At 34.9% G+C, this 25,805-nt stretch overlaps 1 protein-coding gene across 10 annotated transcripts in view; it reads left to right on the top strand.

Annotated features, from left to right (window-relative positions):
* Rim (Rab3 interacting molecule) overlaps positions 1 to 25,805 on the top strand; it is a 516,869-nt gene that overhangs the window by 181,049 nt on the left and 310,015 nt on the right. For all 10 annotated transcript variants that reach the window (XM_081769756.1, XM_081769757.1, XM_081769750.1 and 7 more), the window contains exon 3: positions 13,668 to 14,559. In XM_081769756.1, coding sequence (XP_081625882.1) covers positions 13,668 to 14,559 — 892 coding nt within the window. The remainder of the gene's footprint in view (positions 1 to 13,667; positions 14,560 to 25,805) is intronic.

Consider the following 25,805-nt stretch of genomic DNA (forward strand, 5'->3'; position numbering starts at 1 on the left):
AAAAATATTCTTAAAAATTTCTAGATCAAGTGACAATGTGCTACATTGGTAACACTGATAACAAGAGATAAACGACAACCGCCACACGTTTCCGCACATGTGTATAAATTTTTGACGTACAATTATATCATCTCAAACATTGCCCCAGTGATCAAAACAAAACATACTAATCCGTCAAAACTAATGAAAACAAGGCAGTAGATCATTTTGACATGCTATAGTTGCTCACGTTTTTTATGTTCCTGGCGGACACATGTCAAAAACTCGACATATTTCCTTGTGTTCACCATTAGAAGGAAATTCATATGTACACATTAAAGTATGTCCAAATTTGAAGACATGCATTTTTGTGTCTGGAGTCGTTTCGGGCTCTGTGTGTACCAGGGTAGTCAAAAATTCCCGGGTTTTTGTAGTTGTAGTTTCGACATTGTGATGCAATCACAGTGAAACTTGTGCAGTACAGTCCTTAAGTTGCTTAATTATGAATTTGACAAGTGTGAACAGGTCGTAACAGGCAGTGTACGAGCAGTGTAGCTGAACGAAGGAGTGTGTAGTGTGATATGTTGGCACAATGTCGCAGGTTGAGCAACCACAAAGATCAAATCCATGTGCAAGTTCTGGAAATCTAATTCAGAGACTTTGATAGTCTTCAGCACGTTGATAACTTTTAGAATCATTAAGTATCTATATATATAAAAGAGAACGTACAAAATTTTGTCCGCTCATCACGCTAATACGGCTGAACCAATTTCTTTCATTTTTGGGGGGTTATTAGGATTTGGACCCTAGATGGTTTTTATCATATCACTTTAATTTTTAATTACCAGTGTCTTGAGATAATTGACCATTCAAGTGTCCATAACGTACAAATCCTTTGTTATTAGTTCATCATAGGTAAAAATAAACGTATTTATATGCAACCCGCATGACCGTGTCACTCGGCGAGTTAACATAAATGACAGGCGATATACAGCGGAAAATAGCTTGAATCTTCTGTTTAAAATTTTTTAATTGATTTGCTTATTTTTACAGACACTTTTACAATATGCCAGCACCGGGATGACCGCAGCGAAGCGGGGCGGGTTAACATAAATGACAGGCGATATAATGTTAAAATTTACTGCAATCTTCTATGGTTTTTATCATATCACTTGAAAGCGAAAAAGTAAAAATTATCTAAGTAACAAAGTTTATTGCGTTCCGGGGTGACCGCAGCGAAGCGGGGTGAACGCTGCTAGTTTATACCATAAATCTAATAATAATTCATGCAGTTTCCTCATGTAATCATTACACTCTTCGTTCGGGTCAAGCTCATAAGTTGGTACCTCTACTTACGTCAGGTGAAGCCAAACAGAGGATCTCGGGCGTGGCATCATTGCAATAGAAAATGCTGTAAAAAATATTTTTTTTTTCATCGCACACGAAAATACGGGCTGGAGAGGGTTAAAAAAAAAAACATATTAGCACCAAAGTTAAAAATAGCCCTGAAAGGTACCAGTTTCGCCACCGTAGAAGAGATCAAAACCGACTCGACGACTGAACTTCGGAAAATTTCAAAAAAGGACTTTCGTCGCTGTTTCCAGCAATCGCAGAAGCGGTGAAGAACGTGTGTATATTTCTAAGGTTTCTATTTTGAAGGCACTGAAGTAAATGTGTACTTATATTGTGATAATAGAGAGTTACTACAAAATTCCAGAAACTATTTGACTGCCCTTGTATTCACTTCTCAAAGATCTTGCTATATGTCAGAAATGCCCACATAAAAAGGTTCATGCCACTAACACTATGTTATTGAACTTTTAGAAGGGTTAAAACGTGAGATTTAACCTTTTTAAAATCCTTGCATCATCGGTATGTCATTGCTGCTGTTAACTAGTTCTAGAAACTATATTCTAGACAGAATTTTCATAGACGCAAGTCGAGACTTACCGTACCAGAGTTGTTGCAATAGTAACAATCATACTTTTCGAGACAAGAAGCACTTTCTCTATACCTTCTTGAGACGAGAAAGTCCCAACCCTAGTATTGTGGACAACACTAAATGGACAACACATATTGTATGTGCTGCTGTAAGCAGAATTATTAGAAAAAAATAGCAAGATACTTCATTTCAACTCACTTTTTTTTAAAGATAAATTTTGATTCGAAAAGGGTTTCAACTGCTACTAAGAATAAATGGCTAGAAGTTAGCAACTGTAGATGTAGAGTTGGTCAAAATTTTTGCTAATTTCTAAACCACAATTTTTTCTAGGTAATCAGTAAGGGCGCCGATTTCTCTGTAAATTTGGGGGGGCCCATTCAGATGCAGAAGGCATATATGAGGATTTTAAGACAAATTGCATTCAAATTATGCCTAATATTGTATATTGTTAAATTCAATAAGGGGGCCCACATGAGCTTTGGGGGGAGGGCCCGGTCCCCCTCGGCCCCCAGGATCGGCGCCCTTGGTAATCAACACATAGATTTATCCATAAAAGGGCTAAATTGACAACATTGCCCACAATTTGCCCTTTAACAGATTCAGTATTGCCAACACTACGATGTTCTTGATTGAAACCGTCATTTGAGGAGTCGTAATATTTCATCTCCCTCGTATAATTTATACGTGCATGTGATTTATTGCAATTTATTTAGAGCAGTTGACGGAAGATATTGTATTTAATGTGTAGCTTGAATTTGATTATCATTTCATATGATTTTGACGTAAAGGAAAAGCTGTGTTTTTGCTTCTTCGACTGGCAAAAAACTTTCGACAGGGTCAATTGGATGAAATACTGCAAACACTTAAAGAAATTGGGGTCAACTGGAGAGACCGACAACTCATTCGCAACCTGTACATTGGACAACGAGTCAAGTTGCGCTTGAATGAAGGAGAAACCAATAGTGTGGAGATTGGAAGAGGAGTCAGACAAGGATGTAGTAAGTTGCCCCAATTAATTCAACTTTTACAGTAAATGGTTAATGAAGGAGGCATTAATGGGAATTGGAGATTTCAAAATTTCAGGGCAGATCATTAACAAGATTAGGTATGCAGATGATACGGTTATTATAGCTAGAATCAAAGAAAGACTACAGGAGATGATTGACAAAATAGTTGACACTGGGGAATTGTATGATGGAATGGAAATCAACATCGAAAATTCGAAAGTCATGAGAATATCCTGTGAAAATGCGCCTTTACAGATGACAGTAGAACAAAGAGAACTTGAAAAGGTCGATAATTTCAAGTATCCGAGAAGTATTTTGAAGAAAGACGCGTACTGCACCAAAGAGAAATTGGGAATTGCCATAGCCAAAGAAGCATTCAACAAGAAAAGGTCACTCTTAACAAGTAGCCTTAATATTGGGCTAAGGAAGAAATTGGTCAACTGCTATATATGGAGCATTGGACTGTATACTTCAAAGAATTGGACATTACGGAAGTTAGAGAAGAAATATTTAGACAATTTTGAAATGTGGTGTTGGAGGAAGATGGAAAACATAAACTGGATAGAAAGAGTAGCAAACGAATATGTTTTAAAATGGATAGGAGAGAAGAGGACGCTTTCAGCCAGCCTCCTTCGTAGGAAGGCCAATTGGATTGGACACTCTTGTGAAGAAATTGTCTTCTTCATACCACCATAGAAGGAAAGATGGAAGGAAAGTGAGGAATAGGAAGAAGAACATAATGATCGATGATTTGAAGAATAGAAGAAAATATTGGAAGTTAAAAGAGGAAGCTGAAAATCGAGAAACATGAAAGAAACATTTCCACAGGCCCAAACTGAAAATTGACAACAAGAAGAAAGAACCTGTGACAACACGGATTGTAACAAATATGGTAAAAAGGTCATCATCATCATAGGTATTCTGCCTTTATTGGCAGGTTACTTGCCGCAGCTGAGAAGCTTCCATGCTCCACGGTCCTCCGCTAACCTTCTCGTCTTCGCGTATGATCTTTCTGTATTAATATCATCCATTAATTGTAGTCTCCTTCGCCCCCTCCCTCTCTTTCCCGCCACCATACCTTCTAGGACGTCCCTCATAATACAATTTCTTTTTAGGCAGTGTCCCAACCAGTTTCTCTTCCTCTTCCTAATAATATCTAAAAGTGTTCTTTTCTCACCCACCATTTCTAACAATCTCTCATTCGTTTTCCGCTCGACCCAACTAATTCTTTCCATTCTTCTCCACACCCACATTTCGAAGGCTTCCAGTCGATTTTCGTCACCTTTACGTAATGTCCACGTTTCCGCCCCATACAGTACAAAAAGTATTGTGATATATATACACCTTAGTTACAAACTGTAATTAGTCCCAGATCTGCCAAAAGACACAATACTTAATAATCATGGGATTATAAAATCGCCGTAATTTATTTCTGCCCTGCTTATCTATTTTATGTAAGTAAGTTCGAATCTGCTTGTGGGCAAAATACTAAACAAAACAAGTTTTTGCTTCTTTAGTTGACAACCCTACGGTGTTATTTCTTCTTCAATTGTTAGGTCCAGGCGCGCGCGCGTGTGTGTGTGTGTGTGTGTGTGTGTGTGTGTGTGTGTGTTACTTTAGTTCTCGATAAACACTGGCTGGATCTGAACCAAAATTAGTGGGCAAGTAGCCTATTGTCTAAGGCAGAGGTGTGCAACTTGGAACAGTGGGTGGGCCAATCACAGAGCACTAAATGGAGTTGCGGGCCTCACTTTAGGTATATCATTTTCAGGATAATTGAATAGTATTGTATTAAATGATGGAACATGTTCATCGTAATTTACATCACAATAACACAAAACAACAGTTATACTGGTAACCAAAATATTTACTTACTAAAGAGGAGCAGAATACTGTATTTAGAACATTGTCGGTACATCTAGCAATCCTTATTCCGAGGGAAATTTCCCCCAAGTACCAAGTGCTTGCGTAGGGCTTGTCTTCAGGACGTTACCACGTTTCGCACCGTAAAGAAAAATTATAATAATTATTGTTTCCAATAACTAACCAGCGGGCCGGAAGATAGGGTTAGGCGGACCATATATGGCCTACGGGCCGGCTGTTGCACACGGCTGGTCTAAGGTATATTTCCTAGTCAGACTCGACTCGGCAAGACTGGGTTCGGCTTAACTTGTACTTTATTTCTTACTAACTACTGCCCGGATCTGAACCAAATTTGACGGTCAAGTGGTCCATCTTCTAAGTATATATTTATTGCTATATTTAGTATCCAACCTCTGCCAAGGATAGGCACGACTTGGAAACAGATGCTGCGTTCCACAGTTTTGAACGCCAGGAGCTTCCGGGTTCGCTTCATCTTGGCTTGTATTTACTTAGGTTCATTCTTTCATATTACCTGCCTTTATAGTATAGTATATCTGTGTCAAATATAAAAGTAGGAGGGGAGAAAATAGAACAAGTGAATAGTTTTCGATACCTGGGTAGTATTCTTAGTAATGACATGAAATGCGAACGTGAAATAAAAGCAAGGATAGGAATGGAGGAAGAAGCCTTTAAAAGAAAGAAAAGTCTGTTTCGTGGGACCTTGAACAAAGAGTTGAGAAAAAGACTCATAAAATGCTTCGTGTGGAGTGTTGTACTGTATGGGGAGAAAACGTGGACATTACGTCAAGGTGACGAAAATCGACTGGAAGCCTTCGAAATGTGGGTGTGGAGAAGAATGGAAAGAATTAGTTGGGTCGAGCGCAAAACGAATGAGAGAGTGTTAGAAATGATGGGTGAGAAAAGAACACTTTTAGATATTATTAGGAAGAGAGACTGGTTGAAACATTGCCTAAGAAGAGATTGTATCATGAGGGACGTCCTAGAAGGTATGGTGGCGGGAAAGAGAGGGAGGGGGCGAAGGAGACTACAATTAATGGATGATATTAAAACAGAAAGATCATACGTGGAGACGAAGAGGTTAGCGGAGGACCGTGGAGCATGGAAGCTTCTCAGCTGCGGCAAGTGACCTGCCAATAAAGGCAGAATACCTATGATGATATGATAGTATACTAGCATAATACTCATTCTTCGCAGGTGGAGAAAAGTTTCATTTTGGACATAAAGGGGTGGATTTGGGTTTAAACAGCATTGGAAGTGTTACTGTTCGTCTCAGCGACCCCGAAAACTACGAATTCGACACTAATTTCGATTATATATATATATATATATATATATATATATATATATATATATATATATATATATATATATATATATATATATATATATATATATATATATATATAAAGAGAGAGAGAGGGGGGCTTTCAAAACAACACCGACAACGTTTGAGAGGTGGTTCCTGATATCGAGATAAGACAAAAACTATAGATCAACCTGGGTGTACAAATGCTTTTTTTTTTTCGGAATTATAGGCTGTCGAAAACACGAAAAAATGAATTTTGAAGATCCATAGCTGCAAAACTATGGGACCTACCGTAGTGGGGTGGGGTCAAGATTTCACTTAGGAACTGGTATGTTCTCTATAGAAATATTCATGTTTCAGAATCCTGCGGTACATCGGCAACAATTTTTATAGAGGTAGTTGAAGAGTACTTTAAATTATATGCCCGTAGCCAAACTCATATATATATAGACAGGGCGTTAATGAACTATACCGATAAACTGTAAGAGATGATTCCTCACATCAAAATAATAGAAAAAGTTCATATGGACCTATGGCGAAAAGTTCATAGTTTCAGAGCTAGGGCTGTCCGAAATCGCGAAAAAGCCAAATTTCAATAGGCCCTATTTCGAATTCCAGAAACTGTGAGGGGGGGTTCTTATCAGCGTAAAGGAAGTCACGCGTATTTAATCCAAAAGTCCATATTTCATCAATTGTCAATAGGTGTGCAGGGTATTCCCTACAGAGTGTACTTCTCAGATATACTATATTTTCAATAGTTTTCAGATATACCCTGATTTCAATAAGGGTCCAAAGTAGGCAGGAGGTAAACCTTAACAACAATGTACATTCAATGCTTTGGAGGGAAGGCGGAAGTGTTAGGAACCGGCATCTCCATGTTTCTTTGTGTTCGGAATAACGTGTGATGATATGTATTTCGTCACGGTATATTTCACGTTTTTTTTTTTTTTTTTTTCACTTATAAGCGTGAAAGGAAACATTCCACTATGCGTTTTCCCGAGTGCAAGAGACCGTGCTGCTGACGATCCTTAACACTTCCGACATCGCGCCAAAGGATTCCGTGTTCAGAGCTATCAAGGCTTATCGTTTGCCTACTTTGTGCCAATCATAAAGTCAGAGCATATCCACCTCCCCTCCCTTAGCTTGCACCGTCGAAGTGAAATGATAAAACGATAAAGAAAAACACCCAGACTTGAACCTCATCTATGTTGAAAATTTGATCGAGATCGGTTGGCTGGTTCAAGAGTTATTAAGTTACAAATATGGTGACTGATTTTTATATATCGCACACCTGGTGGAAGACTGTTAAATTAACAAGTCAAAAATACACATTTGTGGAAACATGACTTTTAAAGTTTGTTATTTTATCAAAATCACTCCCTGGTATTTCTGCCATCTAGCGGTTAATTTGTTTAGTTACGTTTCTGTAAAAAAAAAAAAAACCAGGTAGAGCTCGCTTCTTTCTCGCTATTCTCTTTTGAGCGATGATAACAAGGATCTCATAAAATAGAGGATCTGCTCATATGTATCTTCATCCTATAAAATAAATGAAGCCAAAAAACAACCGAGCATCGGCACGTATGATTGGCTACTCTCGCTTCCGTCATCGTCTGATTGGCTACTTTCGTTCCTGCCATGATTGTTGGCTCAAAACATTGCGATCCTATTGGGCGGAGTGGGCAAAGTAGTTGTGGCGAAACTGTGACGTATGGCTTCACGATTTTGTTGTAAGGGCAGATCCTCTATTTTATAAGAACATTGGATGATAACTTCAAATTTCCATTTTTTGAGTTGTAACACTCTTCCACCGGGTGTGCGATAATAGACACAAAATTGGATGTATATGTGTGTGCATATATATGTATCGTCAACTATTTGACGGGTCATATCTCAAAATCTCGCTTTTTCAGACATAAAGAAAGAAATAATAATTACGTGGACAGGAAAACAGTTGAAATGTGTAATAACTTGTCACCTATTTCAGATAATTATGTGGAATTATTGATCAATTATTGCATATTTAACTTTTTTCTCCTCTGTGGAATTATATTTCTTTCTTTATGTCTGAAAAAGTGAGATTTTCAGATACGACCCTTCGTCAAATAATTGACGGTATGTTCCAACAAAACTCTGGAACGCCTAAAGCAATTTCAACCGTATTTGGTACTCATATTACTTACAATTAAAAAATATATATTGTAAGGGCAAGACACACCTAACACCACTAAAGATGGGGGTATTTTTTTTATACCAAATGAAAACAGTAAACAATCGTATGTTTTGGCTTTGTACTTATGCAATTCGTATAGTATGAAAGTAGTCCAGGTTGCATAAACGCTCAATTCTTAGTCTTCTAATTGTCTATATATGAAAGCTACATTGTCTATTGTTTGTAATCGCATTACGGAAAAACGACTGAACAGTTCGGAATGAATTTTGTAACATTGTTAATTCTATCTCGAGCTAGATTTTTTTAAAAAATAATGTTATCTTAATTAAAAGGTAAAAGTTATTATTAAAAATGGTACGTACATTTTGCCTTGTTACGTACATCATCAGTCCGGAAAAGAACCCAAATGTTCACAAGTTTTTGACTTAGTCTCACGAAGGACGCTATCATTAGAAATTTAACCATGTCCAGTTGGTGGCCTTACCTGCAGAAGATAGAAACATAAATATGTAATTGTTCCAAAGACTCTGGGGACGAGACAACCATCATCGATGTGATCAGCATCTTAAAAGGAAAGAAAGAAGAAATCGAATGAACATCAAAGCTGAAAGCAGAGAAGAAAGGATAAAAAAAAATTAGACGCCGAAGTTCGTCCAATGCAGATGAGCATTGCTACAGTGGTAGATCATGTTAGGGTTTCCCGCCCTCTGTCTGCAGTATTGCAACATCTTTTCCTTGTTTTTCTTTCGTATTCTGTTCGTTTTCTTTGTCTACGCATATATATATATATATATATATATATATATATATATATATATATGAGTATGTGTGTGTGTGTGTGAATCTATAAGGGAAACTTTCGTTTTTTCCCCTTCCTCATCAATATATATGTCTGGCGCACATTTACGCACTGCATGACGAATACCATAGATCTAAAAGAAAGGGTTGATATAATGTGGCGATAAGGAAGAGATGAATCTCCCTGAAGCTCTTACTCATATATTTCTTCAAAGCTAAAGTGACATATAAAAAGGCACATACTTACATACATACTTCAGGGTTTAAAAAAAAACTATAAATGTGATTTAAGGAACATCTTTGCAAGTGATTTTTTTTTTAAATATGTTTATGTGTACATAAATATGGAGCAGTTAAGAGGCCTCATCCCGGCGAAATTAAAATACCGCTAATTTTACAGTAATTATATGATATCTTCAAATAGATAAAAGATAATTGAAATTTGGAACAAGAACGCCCTAGACAATATTATTTTGCGTGAGGTACCGTTATCACAAGTCAACTAGTGGCTTTCCGTTTTCAGCCGTTTAGAAATGCGAAAATAAATGCCGATTTTCAAAATGGCTCGTAATCGAAAGCAGATAAGTGAGTTGTGATAACGGTATCTCATGTAAAATAATATTGTCTAGGGCGCTCTTGTTCCACATTTCGATTATCTTTTATCTATTTGAAGATATCACATAATTACTGTAAAATTAGCGGTATTTTAATTTCGCCGGGATGAAGCCTCTTAAGCTAAAATGTTATGTTTTGAGAGCGTGGGAGATTACTTATAGTTATGCCTTCCATTGAGAGATGGCAGTGTCCTTCTTTCAATTTTCAATACTTTTTTATTTATTTATTTATTTATTTATTTATTTCTTCCAAAATATTTAAATGCTTCGTCAGTACGAAACGTGTATTTCAATATCAGAGGGAAAAATACAGAGAATCATAACTCTGCAGCTAAACTATTACAAGCAGTGGCGTATTTAGGGGAACTATCGGGCTCAAGCCCCCCCCCCCGCCCAAAATAAATTAATTAGTTTTTCGCATTCCACGTACAACAATAATCCTTCTTACCATTTCTAAGAATTTCATTGACTTTCCATTTTCTTATCTCTCTGTTCAGAAATAAAACTCTATTTGTCAAATTTCATTATTCCATGTAAGAACTGCATTCGTTTTTCTTTCTTTCGTCCATTTTACTCTTCTGTTTTGTTTTTCTTAGTTGTTACTTTCTTTCGTTTCTCCTATCATACTTTCGACCGTTGTTAGTTGGGATTCAAGTCTGCCGTCGTCAGTAACACCAAAACTAAGAGGAACTGATAAGCGAAAGTGGTATTCCACACCAACTTGAACGAATATCAACATAACGGGACTTTAGTTGTTATAGCAAAGTACATCGTTTAGTTATAAAAAAAAAAAAAAAAAAAAAGGTAAATGCTTGCATTTAAGAAAATCAAGAGGGAGGAGTAAGTAGCCCGGGAAATTAGATAGGCCAAGAGGATGCTTCCTTTTTCTTCTATGAATAGAATAAAAGATTAGGTTCACTGGTAATTTTTTGTATGTATTATATCACATAATATTTACCTGTCCGCAATTCTTGCTATTAAAACTTCAATCAGTATATTTCAGTTTCAACTTGTCTCAATACTTTCTTTCAGGTAACAACATACACAGATAAAACTGAATATTTCCATTTTTTTTCCTAAAATTAAATCAGTTAAGTAGAAATTAGATTTCAAATATTCAACGTATGTTTGTAGGAGTGTCATTTCAGATTTACCTGGGGGCGGGTAATATCCTCCGCCGATATACGAGTTTCACTTTTTTTCCTAGTATAGATCGGAAAAATGGTGCGTTAAAGGGTTAAACTGCATTGAAAGATCATTGTTTGTCCCAGTGACCCCGAAAACTATGGATTCGACATTAATAACGATCATTTGTATATATATATATATATATATATATATATATATATATATATATATATATATCGAAAGTGTCACTGTTCATCTCGGATACCCAGAAAACTATGAATTCGACACTAATATCGGTCATTTTCGATCATTTTTAAGTATCTTCTCCTCCCCTCCCTTAAGTGAAATGAAATCTTTGAGTTTTACGTTTCATGCTTATACCGGCTAGGCTAAAGGAGACGATGATGATGAGAAATGAAGTAAATGGTGGAATGAAAAATATGAGAGGAAATGGAAGAACCCTGAGGAAATCCACGCACACGGTGTTTGTCCACCACAAAGTTCACTTGGTGCGAGCTGGGATCGAGACAGGGATAAGAAGATTTCCCTTAAGTTGCACCATCAAAGTGAAATGACAAAATCCATCCCAGGCTCGAAACTCATCTATGTGGAAAATTTGATAGAGATCTGTCGGGTGGTTCAAGAGGTAAGAATTCACAAACATAGTGACGTTCACTTATTACCTTTTGACATTTTTTCTCAAAGGGTGAAGTGAAGTCGATTAATATTTTGTTAAAAAAATCTTATTAAAGAGTTTGGTACATCATTTCTCATTATATATATATTTACTCTGTCCATCCTGGAGTCAAAAAAGAAAAAATCTTTAGAATTACTTAAAGAGTATCAGGAAGTTAAGGGTCAAAAGTGAGGAATCGAGTTCGTCCAAACCGGAAGTGGTAGAAATCAACAATTTCCGCTTTTCACGTTGATCACTATAGAGTGAAAATAGTAATAGATAGAAAGAGACGGTTTCCTGTAATCCATTAAGCATCCCAAGAATGCATTTCATCTTCATCCCTAACTTTCTACTAGAACCGGAAGTGATAGAGATTCCTACAACTTCCGGTTTCCATTTTGATCTAAATAGAATAAACAATAAGAGATAACGAGAAATTGTTTTATTATAATTAATTATAATTAATTAATTTATTATTATTAATTTATTAATTATAATTAATTAAGCGTTTAAAGAATATGCACCATCTTTTCTTTTAACTCTCTATATCCAAACAGAAACTAGCAGAAATAAATCAACTACAGTTTTTACGTTGATCGTTATAAAGTAAAAACGGTAATAGATAGCTAGAAACAGTTTTCTGCGATCAACTAAACGTCTCAAGAATATATATATATATATCACTTCCACTCTAATATCTCTACTAGAAATCTTCCGATTTCAATTGCATTTAAGAAAATATCACACCATACAAACAAAACTTCCTCATTCGGTGTACACGTGACACCGTTACTTGTTTTTAAAAAAAAAAACAAATCAAATTTTGCTAAAAATGGATTGTTTGTTGATTCATGGTATCGACATTTTCTTTCTTTTACTAATAATGATGTTTATCTTTGATGATTTCGTTTTTTCTCAGTAGAAATTAAATCGATAGAAATACCAGTCTTAAATTGTTACTGAATATCAAAAGTATAATTTTCAATACTTTCGTTGCTCCGAGGAATTTTTATGGAGTGAAATTCATGCACACACACACACACACACACACACACACACACACACAAATTAAATACAGTTGCAGTGCATGGGATTGTAAACTATTCACGAGCAATCTAGAATCTAGCTTTGCAATAGCATCTTGGAATAACTCAGAAAAATCTGATTTGTGGACTTATTTCTCCGTTGGTAACTCAATTCTTTTGCATTTCCTTGGAGAGTAAGAGATCTTACTTCTATTCCATATTAGTCCAACGATCAGCTTTCTTTATTAATCCTCTATAGTTCTTCAATGAGCAGAAACTATACTGATAACTATGTGCAGAATTTGTGGTTTAATCTTGATTTATTATCTTTTACTATTTCTTATTTATTTTTACACTAGCAGCGTTCACCCCGCTTCGCTGCGGTCACCCCGGAACGCAATAAACTTTGTTACTTAGATAATTTTTACTTTTTCGCTTTCAAGTGATATGATAAAAACCATAGAAGATTGCAGTAAATGTTAACATTATATCGCCTGTCATTTATGTTAACCCGCCCCGCTTCGCTGCGGTCACCCCCGAACGCAATAAACTTTGTTACTTAGATAATTTTTACTTTTTCGCTTTCAAGTGATATGATAAAAACCATTATAACGCCTGTCATGTATGTTAACCCGCCGAGTGACACGGTCATGCGGGTTGCATATAAATACGTTTATTTTTATACCTATGATGAACTAATAACAAAGGATTTGTACGTATGGACACCTGAATGGTCAATTATCTCAAGACACTGGTAATTGAAAATTAAAGTGATATGATAAAAACCATCTAGGGTCCACATCCTAACAACCCCCCAAAAATGAAAGAAATCGGTTCAGCCGTATTAGCGTGATGAGCGGACAAAGGATTTTTTGTACGTATTGACACCTGATTGGTCAATTATCTCAAGACACTGGTAATTGAAAATTAAAGTGATATGATAAAAACCATCTAGGGTCCAAATCCTAACAACCCCCCAAAAATGAAAGAAATCGGTTCAGCCGTATTAGCGTGATGAGCGGACAAAGGATTTTGTGCGTTCTCTTTTATATATATAGATAGAACAAATTTTACTGTGAATTACGCATTATTATATATTAAAAATCTAATATTGTTTATTTTTGTGCTGTCTTTCCAGGCGATCTGGGTGTGTATCCTCTGTCGAAAGAAACAGGAGCTGCTAATTAAGACCGGTCAGTGGATGCACAGTGGTATGAGTGGACCTGGGGACGCCATCTTGAAGAAAATGGAGGCAGACTTAGGAACGGGTAGTGAATCAGCCTCGTTAAAAGCGGATCTAACGCCGACGGGTGACAAAAGGCCGAAATTGGAACGCGGATCGAGTCTCGAAAAGGATAACCGACCCCTCCAGCGGACAGGAAGCCGAGAGCTGCGGCGTCAGTACTCGCAGGAGTTGGAAGGAGAGCATGGAAGGTCCATGGTTCCTGGCCCGAGGAGGCTATCAGCAGGTGGGGAACTAATGATGCTGGAAGACCGATCAGCTAGAGATCAGAGATCAAGGGAACCTTCGAGGACTCGTAGAGAGCCGGACGGTTTCCGGCGCGAACTCGATTACCGCGAACTTGACCGGCCGCCTCGGGTTCGAGACCCGAGTCCAGGTCGCGAATACGAAGGTGGTAAACCTTCATCCTTCGAGGACGACAGACCGAGATCCCGTCTCCCGAGCGTAGGTCGTCCTGCAGGTGTTAGTGGTGTGAGTAGTGTTAGTGGTGGTGTGAGTGTTATTGGTGGTGGTCGGGGAGGAGGCAGGTACGAGCAAGAACTGCGGAGGAATCATCTGGACCCTGCGGCGGTCGGGCGCAAGGCGGATATGGGACTGAGGAACGATTCGCTAAGTTCAGACCAGTCCGAACGAACCCGACCGTCGCCTCCGAAGCCTCACAAGCACAAACGAGGGAAAAAGCCTCGCCAAAGATCCTTCTCTAGTTCAGATGACGAGGTGAGGTCCACTCCGGAGTGTACCAGCTGTGAAGAGCAAGAGGCCGAGAGTGAGAGTGTCAGCGAAAAGGGTAAGTCATTGCTTTTTCCATTATTCAATCCACGGGGGCCACCAAATGACTTCATCGTCCGTCGAGACAATCAACACAATGTATGCACTATCAGGGTTTTCCATTTCGCTTTATCGACAGATTTTTGATTGACTTAGTAATACATTAATTTCACTTTGCTGGATTAACAAACCCCAAAGGTATTAATAGTAAATTTATGTCGAGTCTATGTTGTTAAAGTGCATTGTACTATACAAGTGTTTTTTAAAATTTTGTAATGCAGTTCTTCACATAAAATAGAACATAAAATTAGATCAAGTAGGAGAAGGTGAAGAGGTCAAAACTGGCAATTTTTTTTTGCCTGATTTACTAAAAATAATACAAAATTTACCATTTTCTTTTGCTAGTTTATTCATAAGTGAAAGGAGATAATGAAATGCAACTTACCGAAAAGGTAAAATAATGTTATTCTATCAACAGAAAATATGAACCTGAAGAATTTTCAGTGTTTACACCCATAGAAATTACAGTGTTGCCAGAATAACATTTCCCTCCAAATCTAAGTTAAGGTAGCGATTAGAGAAACGAACTCAACTGCATTTGATTACGTATCATATTGTTTTGGTATTCTGTGAACTATTTTTTAAATTGCATTATTATTTAATTTTAATAGCTATATATTAAAACTATTTTGTTTATTACAAACTAAATACAACTATTATTTAAAAAGTAGTTCACAGGATTTCAAGACAACATGATACGTAATCAAATACAGTTGAGTTCGTTCCTCTAGTCGCTGCCTTAACTTAGATTTGGATGGAATGTTATTCTGTAATTTCTATGGATGGCAACACTGAAAATTCTTCAGGTTCATATTTTCAGTTGTAGAATAACATTATCTATGAATGTGGTGGATTATCTCCTTTCACTTATAAAAAACAGGCAAAAGAAAAATGTTAAGTTTTATATTATTTTTAGTATGTCATGCTCTTAAGGTTCTCTGCTAAACTGAGACCCATTTTTTTCAATTTTAGTAAGTATCTTAGAAACAATGAAATACGTCAAACACTTAGAAAATGAACCAGTTAGTATCTGTAAAATACCATTATATCAACTAAGAATTGGTTTCAATACCTTCCGTACAGTGTATAAATATGAGTGTCCAGTTTTTATGGTCATAAAAAGGGCACCCGAATCTCTGGTCTATAAGATTTCTAGTGAGAAAATTAATCGTATAGGATTAGTATTCCTCCTTTGTGTTGTGTAGCATATGAAGACAATTGCAATTCCTACTTAGCTCAACTGAAACTTTGTTGAACATTACAATATCTGCTAAGATCTTAGCTCAGCTGATCCCTTGTTTAACATTACAATATCTGTTAAAATCTTAGCTCAACAGAACCTTTGGAATCAGTTATTAATTTATTTAATATCGTTTTGTAGATACTACCTGGCTCACTTTTACGTTTTTTATGTTCCTCATTGTTTTTTGTTATTCAGTAAAATTCAAAAAAGTTGAAGTAACCTTAGCGAAGTTATTTCAATTTGTTTTCGATAAGCCACATTTGATATGTGTTTTTCCCCAATTTGGAAAAGTAATTAATGTTTAATGGAAAACTGCGGAAGACCTCGTATTGTTTTCTTTGAAGCACACTATTTATTACAAGTGGGTAATCTCTTGTCTGGTACCCATTCATAAAATTTAGTGGGAAAAAATGATTCCACTAGCACGTAAAAACACACTTCCGTCTCATATGACGTAGAGGGATAATGATTTTTGCTTACTGAACATTTCTAGTGATAAAATTAATCGTATAGGTTAGTTTTTTCCCTTGTGATGTGTACCATATAAAGACAATTGCATTTCATACGTAACTAAACTGAATCCTTGGTTGTTTAACATTACAATATCTGTTAAAATCTTAGCTCAACTGAATCCTTGTTTAAAGATTATAATATATTTATTAAGATTTTAGTTCAACTGAACCCCTACTTACCATTACAATATCTGTTAAAATCTTAGCTCAACTGAAACCTTGTTTAACATTACAATTTTTTGGTAAGATCTTAGCTCAACTAAACCGTTGTTTAACATTACAATGTCTGTTAAAATCTTAGCTCAACTGAATCCTTGTTTAAACATTACAATATATATTAAGATCTTAGTTCAACTGAACCCCTACTTACCATTACAATATCTGTTAAAATCTTAGCTCAACTGAATCCTTGTTTAACATTACAATATTTGGTAAGATCTTAGCTCAACTAAACCGTTGTTTAACATTACAATGTCTGTTAAAATTTTAGCTCAACTGAATCCTTGTTTAAACATTACAATATATATTAAGATTTTAGTTCAACTGAACCCCTACTTACCATTACAATATCTGTTAAAATCTTAGCTCAACTGAAACCTTGATTAACATTACAATATTTGGTAAGATCTTAGGTCAACTAAACCGTTGTTTAACATTACAATGTCTGTTAAAATCTTAGCTCAACTGAATCCTTGTTTAAACATTACAATATATATTAAGATCTTAGTTCAACTGAACCCCTACTTACCATTACAATATCTGTTAAAATCTTAGCTCAACTGAATCCTTGTTTAAACATTACAATATATATTAAGATCTTAGTTCAACTGAACCCCTACTTACCATTACAATATCTGTTAAAATCTTAGCTCAACTGAATCCTTGTTTAACATTACAATATTTGGTAAGATCTTAGCTCAACTAAACCGTTGTTTAACATTACAATATCTGTTAAAATCTTAGCTCAACTGAATCCTTGTTTAAACATTACATTAAGATTTTAGTTCAACTGAACCCCTACTTACCATCACAATATCTGTTAAAATCTTAGCTCAACTGAATCCTTGTTTAAACATTACAATATATATTAAGATCTTAGTTCAACTGAACCCCTATTTACTATTGCAATATCTGTTAAAATCTTAGCTCAACTGAATCCTTGTTTAACATTACAATATTTGGTAAGATCTTAGCTCAACTAAACCATTGTTTAACATTACAATATCTGTTAAAATCTTAGCTCAACTGAATCCTTGTTTAAACATTACATTAAGATTTTAGTTCAACTGAACCCCTACTTACCATCACAATGTCTGTTAAAATCTTTGCTCAACTGAATCCTTGTTTCAGCATTACAATATCTGTTAACATCATTCTTCTTCTTATGACTTTCAAATTTTTACTAATAAATTCTTGTATCTGCAGGTGAGGATGCAATATTCTTAATATAAAGATGATTCTGATAGGAAACATATCAGAAGAGTCATACATATATATACTCATGTCCAAAATTATTGTCGAATGTCTATAAATATATTATTGTAGCAATATAATTTGCCACAATTTCATCTTATCTTGATAGTATTTGTTTTTCTATTAATTCTGTCAAGAGTTTATGATCATTATGAATTAGTTGATCGTATGTGTAAATTTGATAACGAATTCGTCCGTTATTTCTTATAATGTTAGTATGTGTATAATTGACAAAGACATGTATGTGGCAAATTTCATGTCAAAAGAGCAGTAAATAAGAACAATAAAACAAAAATAAAATTTCTCTTGTCCATTTAGCAACATTTTGTTTTACTTATTCTAATTTTCGTATTTATAATTATTTTCCTATGAAATTTACCAAGTATCAGTATTAAAAGCACCCTGCGAAAACATTATCATCTTATATTCTTAAAAGAAGACAGTTATAGATATGCGACAATCACTTTGGACATGACTGTACGTAATCATCAATAGAGACATATACATCAGCAGAGAATTATCATAGAAGATGGCATTTAGAAAAATATCTTCTCCGATATTTTTACGTTTGCCTGTTATAAGTGTTGGGCAAGCATGGACATCTATTCACTATTTTTACTTATAGTGTTTCACTATCATTTCTATTTTGCAGATTGTCAACTTCCAATCCCAAAACATGGAAAGGAAACGGGGATTTTACGTGAAACGTTATATTAAGATTCTATTATTGTCATTTTTTCCTAACCATCATTTAAACCATAGCTATGAGAATTATATCAACATTGCGTCCATTTTATACAATTTTCACTTTACAAAACATAAATAGATCATTTTGTTAAGATTTTCCGCAAAACTACATTCGTTTAATAACGTCTTATATACCATAGTTACCACAGATAGTAACAATATCCTACATTAATCACGTTGGAATTAAATATCACCATCTTTGTACGAATCGTTCTGCAAAAAAAGTATTGATACTTATCAATGCAGTGTTAGGGTAATTTAAGAATAATGCAAAATGTTAAGAAATAATACATTAAAAATAACATTTTCCACTAAGTAAAAAAAAAACGCTACATCATCTATACTTCTGCTACTGAGCAAAACCATCGTGAAGACAGCACCACTCACATGAGCATTAATTATCACACATACGCCAAAAATTAGTGCTACGTTAGTGCTGACGATACCGCAAAGAAAGAAAATTAGTGTTCTCAGTAAAAAGCCAAAACGAATACAAAAATTCTTTAATGGCAGAATCATCAAAGAAAACAATTGTTCCTTCATTTTATGATAAAAACAGCGCTATTTATCTTTTTGTGCGGCATTGTGAGCACTAATGTAGCACTATTTTTATATAGTTTCCTAAATTAGTGCTCCATTATTAAAAGTCCACAAAGAATATAGAATATTTTTTTTGGTAATAGTACTAATTTGCTTTCTATGCGTTTTTTCAGCACTAATGTAGCACTATTATTTGCATTGTGTTCACAATTAGTGATCTATTATTAAAAGTGCGTGGGGTTGTCTTCGCGTGAAAAATATGGAATATTGGCTTTACAGTAAGAATACTAATTTTTTTCTGTGCACTATCATCAGCACTAATTCTTTCATAAATTCTAAAATCAGGGCTGGATTATTTCAAGTAGATGGGAGCCACAGCCCCCCCCCCCACACACACACAAAACGAATGAGGAACGGTCGTATTCTGATAAGATATTTAATTTTCTTTCTATGCGGTATAGTCAGCACTAATTTTTGTGTCTTGTAATTAGTGCTCATGTGGGGCACTGTCTTACCGTAGCTCTGAGTAATTGCTTAATCATGTAACTTTTGTCTATTTTATATCCATATCTAAATCTATCTGTCTACCTATCCACCTACATATGTAGCTTTCGTAATAAAATTTCAGCGAGGAATCATTTAAGCTTTATTTTTTATTATTATCCCTTTATCTCCTATGTTCCGCGAAAGTTCTTTTTTTATTTTTTATTTGTAGTTTCTTGCTCTGTAGGAAAATATTTCAACGAAACTTGGTAATTACTGAGAGTATTCTTATGATATTTTACCATAATAGGGCAATGCTGCTTAGTAGTAGATACACATAAGGCCTATTTTATGGCAATGTTGCTTTGAAATAAACACCCTGTATTTTGTAACCAAAGTACAAAAATACTTTTAAAATTACGAAATTATGATCAGGAAGACATGGTTCAACCATAAAAGCAAACTAAATAGTTTAATGGTAATGCTATCAATGCTTGCCCATTAAAGGGTTATGGAAAGGTATCTAAAAGCTTTGGTGAAGTCATTACATGGATGTGAATAGTATAGCACTAAAATGCAAAAGTGAAATTATTTTCTTCTATTTTCAATCAGGAATCGTTTTCCGAAGTTATTCGTAATTTTCAAACAAAGCTATTCTAAAAAATGGCTTTGTCCATAGGCACTGATTCTTAATTTTTTTCAATGGGTACTTTAGAATAAATCACAGTGTCTCATTTTCTAAGTTTTTAATGAGTAGTTTTTAAGCTGAGCGGTTCTCTCTGAGAGACTTGAAAGATCATGAAGGGAGACAAAAGGCTACTAATTTAAAATGAACTGTGAAATTATTATTTAGCGTCATAATTTTCATAAAAACCACGGTTACCAAAACTATGTATTGAAATAAAACTCAAACTAAACACTGAGTTTCTGTTAATCCATTTCAAGTATGTTTAATAATGTTAATCAAAGGAAAGATATAGAAAAATGTTACAATTAAGACTTCAAAATATTTCAAAATAGTTTCAGTGAAAACTAAAAATGGCTTAACTCTCCTGTAATTTACATAAAATCAATTACTAAACGCAATTACACAAATTATATATATATATATATATATATATATATATATATGAGGTGGTATCAAAAAGTTTCGAGATTAGTTCCATAACACGCCAACAGATGGCAGCACAAGGGTGCACGCATAGGCACAGGGAGCATCTATAATTTTACTCCAGGTGTCGCATGTGTGTGTGTGTGTCTATGTATCTAATACTTTATTTCTTGGCAACTATTAGCCAGAGCTAGACCAAATGTGATGGGCAAGTAGCACATCATCTAAGGAATAAAAATCGCTATATTTGGTAACCAAGCTTGACCAGGGATAGGCTCGGCTCAGCTTGTATGTGGTACTTTATTTTTCAGTAACTACTAGCCGGATCTGTACGAAATTTGGTGGGGAAATAGGACGTCATTTAAGGAGTAAAGATCGCTATATTTGGTGGCCAAGCTTGACCAGAGACAGGTTCGAATCCACTTGTATGTGTACTATATTTCTCGTTAATTACTGGCCGGGTCTGAATCAATTTTGGTGGACTAATAGCACATTGTATAAAGAATAAAGATCGCTATATTTGGTAACCTAGCTCGGTCAGGCACAGGCTCAGCTTGGCTCGGATTGGTCAGAGCTTTAAACGCTAGAAAGTTATGAATTCTGTTCACTGACTGTCCCAACCACTTGTTACATCTACATCTTTTAAAAACAGAAAATAACGGTATCAAACTCGGGTATTTAAATAAATAATTCTACATAACTACGATTGTTTATGAATTCGGATCATTATTGTTATTATCTTTTATATAATATTAGCTAGCTCACATGACAAGAGCTACTTTTTTTTAACAAAATGAAAGTGTAATTTTAAAACTAATTTCAAATCAGAAATCCAGTAGATTCTGGACACCCAATATAATTTTCAAGTGGGTCCTTGAGTTTCCGGAGTACCCATGTAATCGGAAACCGAAAAGTCGGCATCCACTTTGGTTTCCCCAAGACAGTTCAAATCTGAACACTAATAAGTAAACTTTGGACTTCTATGAAATGTCATATTTTTATTCTGGCGTCTTTATGCATGTCTAGTTAAATATAAGTACCATTCTGACTCTTGTAAACATAAAAATACTTTTTTATTGGTCATTTGTATGCATGTATATTTGTATTATGATCATATTTGGGTCCAAAATAATATGGAAACCTATTTTTGTTCCTGTTTTAAAAGAATTTCACTTGCTGTTCCGAAATATATTTACCAATATTGGCGAGGAGGTTATTTGGAAGTTGTTTTCTTAGAAAATATATGGCCAGTATTTGAAAGAATCAGTGTAAAGGTATGAAAGCAGATTACCTGATATAGGATCTATCTCTTTGAAAAGATAAATCAAAACTGTGCCTTAAGAGTCTTCATCCCGGCGAAATTAAAGTACCGCTAATTTTACAGTAATTATGTGATATCTTCAAATAGATAAAATATAATTGAAATATGGAACAAGAGCGCCCTAGACAATATTTTTTTGCGTGAGGTACCGTTATCACAAGTCACCTAGTGGCTTCCCGTTTTCAGCTGTTTAGAAACGCGAAAATAAATGCCGATTTTCAAAATGGCTCGAAATCGAAAGCAGATAAGTGAGTCGTGATAACGGTTTCTCATGTAAAATAATATTGTCTAGGGCGCTCTTGTTCCACATTTCGATTATCTTTTATCTATTTGAAGATATCACATAATTACTGTAAAATTAGCGGTATTTTAATTTCGCCGGGATGAAGACTCTTAAACATACGTATGTCTGTCTATCTTTGTTTCTTCCTTTCTCATCCTCTGCAAAGATGCCTGAAGTTCATTTTGTTTGTTGCATATTGGTGGAAAATATTTCCATCCACATCCGGAGGAGACCTCCTTATACACACGAGATTATGAAAGTAATGCTGTGACTATACTGGTAATTCACATTGAGTAGGATCGAAGATATAAGCCCGGGAGAATTTTTACCAGATTTCATCCTGAAATTTTCACGTGTATTATAAGACACATTTTTTTCTACACTGAATGTATGAATATTTTTCGAGTATGAGGATAATTTGACAAACGTTGGAGCAATTTTTATCATAGAACCTGAAGTCATTGAGTTTTAAAATGCCTAAAGTTAAGTTTTTTAGTAGCGTGGTTTTCAAAAGTAGCGTTATCTCAGCATTTGCTTGAGGAAAGGGGAGAGGATAAGACTTTTGTAGTTTTTCATTAGTATCTTATTATAGTATTACTATAGTATTGGATTATTTTCTAATTTTACGTAGCCAACACCGAGACAAATTTAAATTTGCATCGCAATTCGTAAGTTTTAATCTGTGCATTTTCAACAGCGAAAGAAAATAATATATTATTTTACGTACCCTTAAAATGATAAACAATTTTTGTGTACCACTAACCATTATGCTAGTGAAAAGCAAAGCAAGAAAAATAATTAGCTACATTTTTAAAATGCTGTAACTTCGACAATCTACAGTTTATGCAAGCTGGCAGCTGGTTTTGAATGTGTCTATATGAAATATTTAAAAGAAAATAATTAAATTTCGAATTCGTGATGATTTCAAGAAACGAGGAATTGGAATTACGCGGTCCGTGAAATGAACCGTTCATTGTTACAATTAGAAAATAGTATAAATTCATGCAAATGTACATTTCCTAACTCATATTACATTCAACGCTACTGAAATCCAGCTTATTATTATTATTATTATTATTATTATTATTATTATTATTATTATTATTATTATTATTATTATTATTATTATTATTATTATTTTAAATATTGTATTTTCAACCGAAAACTTTTATTCGTCTTTCAACGCACAAAAGGAGAACATAACAAAATGAATTGTATTTCTGGGTCCATATTGTAAAATTAGTAGGCAGAAGAAAATATCGTGTTTTAGTTACAAGTCTAGTTTCCGAAAAGTAAGCTAAGGTCCTAAATTTCGAGGCCCTATTGAGCATCTTTCTCTACAACAATAAATTTCTACTGTGATAGACACATCCAATCGAAATTCAACAAAAATCCTGTCAATATTTCCATTATTCTTAAAGTTTCTACTGTGACAGGTACACCCCATTGAAATTTAAGGAAAATCTCGTATATATTTCCGTTATGCTTAAAGTTTCTACTGTGACAGGCATATCCCATTGAAATTCAATGAAAGTCCCTTGGATATTTCCATTATCCTTAAAGTTTCTACTGTGATAGGCATATCCCTTTGAAAACTTCAAGGGAAATCGCCTGGATATTTCCATTATTCTTAAAGTTTTTACTGTAACAGGCACATCCCATTGAAATTCATGGGGAATGCCGTGGACATTTCCGTTATCCTTAAAGTTTCTACTGTGACAGGTATATCCCATTGAAATTCAATGAAAGTCCCTTGGATATTTCCATTATCCTTAAAGTTTCTACTGTGATAGGCATATCCCTTTGAAAGATTCAAGGGAAATCGCCTGGATCTTTCCATTATCCTTTAAGTTTCTACTGCGAGTCTGAATGTTCTGGAGCATGTATGAATCCTGCATGTTTTCCGAAGCATATATCATATGCATGTTGTACCAGGTGGAAAAGAAAAACATATATAAATGTATAATATATGGATTTTATTTTTAGTTGTCAAATAGCAGCAAAAATAAACTCTGCTAAAGACATTGAAATGATCAAGCCTATAAAATTTAATTTCTTGCAATTGGCGTATCCTCTAACTAAGCGATGTATAACTTTTAGCGTTTTTTACTGTTATACACCATTGTTTTAATAGTAGTAAATTGTATGCCATCAATATCCGCGCTAAGTCACCATTATCCGCTAAGAGGTTAAGAGATTGACTTCATTAACGAACTCGGCCGAGACCATCATTCTAGCTATTTACTTCTGAACATTTGGAAATGAACATGTTGATATATTGTAAGTTAAATAATTAAACATGTTCAAACAGTCTTGTCCCAAGATTAAAGATAACTTAAATTTTTGTAAATGCTTTTTGGCTGAAAAAAATATGAGTTGAGTTGAGTTGATTTTGAGTTTAACGTCCCGTTCAGCAGCAAGGCTAGATGAGACGTGGACCTACTGATTAACATGGAATCCGAACCACATGAGCTCCCGCCGGGAATCGAATCCGGGCCTCCCACGCTAAAGGCGCGTACGCTAACCACTTAGCCACGGAGGAGCTCTGAAAAAGATATGATCAACGAACATTTACTTTTGAACATTTTGATATATACCTGGTGGTGAAATATTGTAAATTAAATAATTAAATATATTCAAACAGTGGTTAGAATCTGAATGTAGACTGCAGAAGATCAAGAACACTTAATGTAAGCATCGTAGCTTGGACCTTTGTAAGTCCTTTTAAATAAACGCATCCATTTGTGAGAAAAACAAAATTTAAAAGAAAATAAGAAATAATGTTAAAAGTAAATATTTATTATAGTAAATATTTCATTATGAATTTACATTTGTTTACATATTTCAAACATTTTATTACATATTTTAGGGTTTGATATTACATAAAAATCCGGGCTCTGGTAATTATTCTTCTCTTATTTTTTTAAAAAATTAACCTTCTAGAGTCATCGCGTGAACTAACATACAAACGGAAGCAATAATTACCAGAGTCCGGATTTTTATGTAATATCAAACCCTAAAATATGTAATAAAATGTCTGAAATATGTAAACAAATGTAAAATCACTGCTTAACGGTGTTGGCTATTTGCGTCAAGCAGGTATTTAGTTGTTTTGAGTCCCTGGGATCAAAAAGGACTTGATGTAAGAACATGATTCGCCTACCCTCATTTGTCTGTATTCAGTGGCGGAGGCGGTGAGTACCGAACCAAATGCACAGATTTTTCTGACAGTCAATATACAATAGCCTCGGTTTCTTTTAGTACCAGTAGCTTCGTAATGGAAAAACTGGGCCATGCTGTGGGACGAACATTATTTTTAACATATCCATTTAAATTTCTGCGTTGGGTTCTTAGTTCGATTCCTGGCAAAGTAAGTTTGAGGTGGACATTATCGTATCCATCGGATTTCACGGCCTACTCCTGTTTTCTACATTTCCATTCTACCGATTCTTCACTTGGTTTAATCTTGGTCTTCCTTAGCCTAATAGGCAT

Source organism: Thermobia domestica, chromosome 8 (assembly GCF_964235325.1).
Source record: "Thermobia domestica chromosome 8, izTheDome1.hap1.1, whole genome shotgun sequence".
NCBI classification, from domain to species: domain Eukaryota; kingdom Metazoa; phylum Arthropoda; class Insecta; order Zygentoma; family Lepismatidae; genus Thermobia; species Thermobia domestica.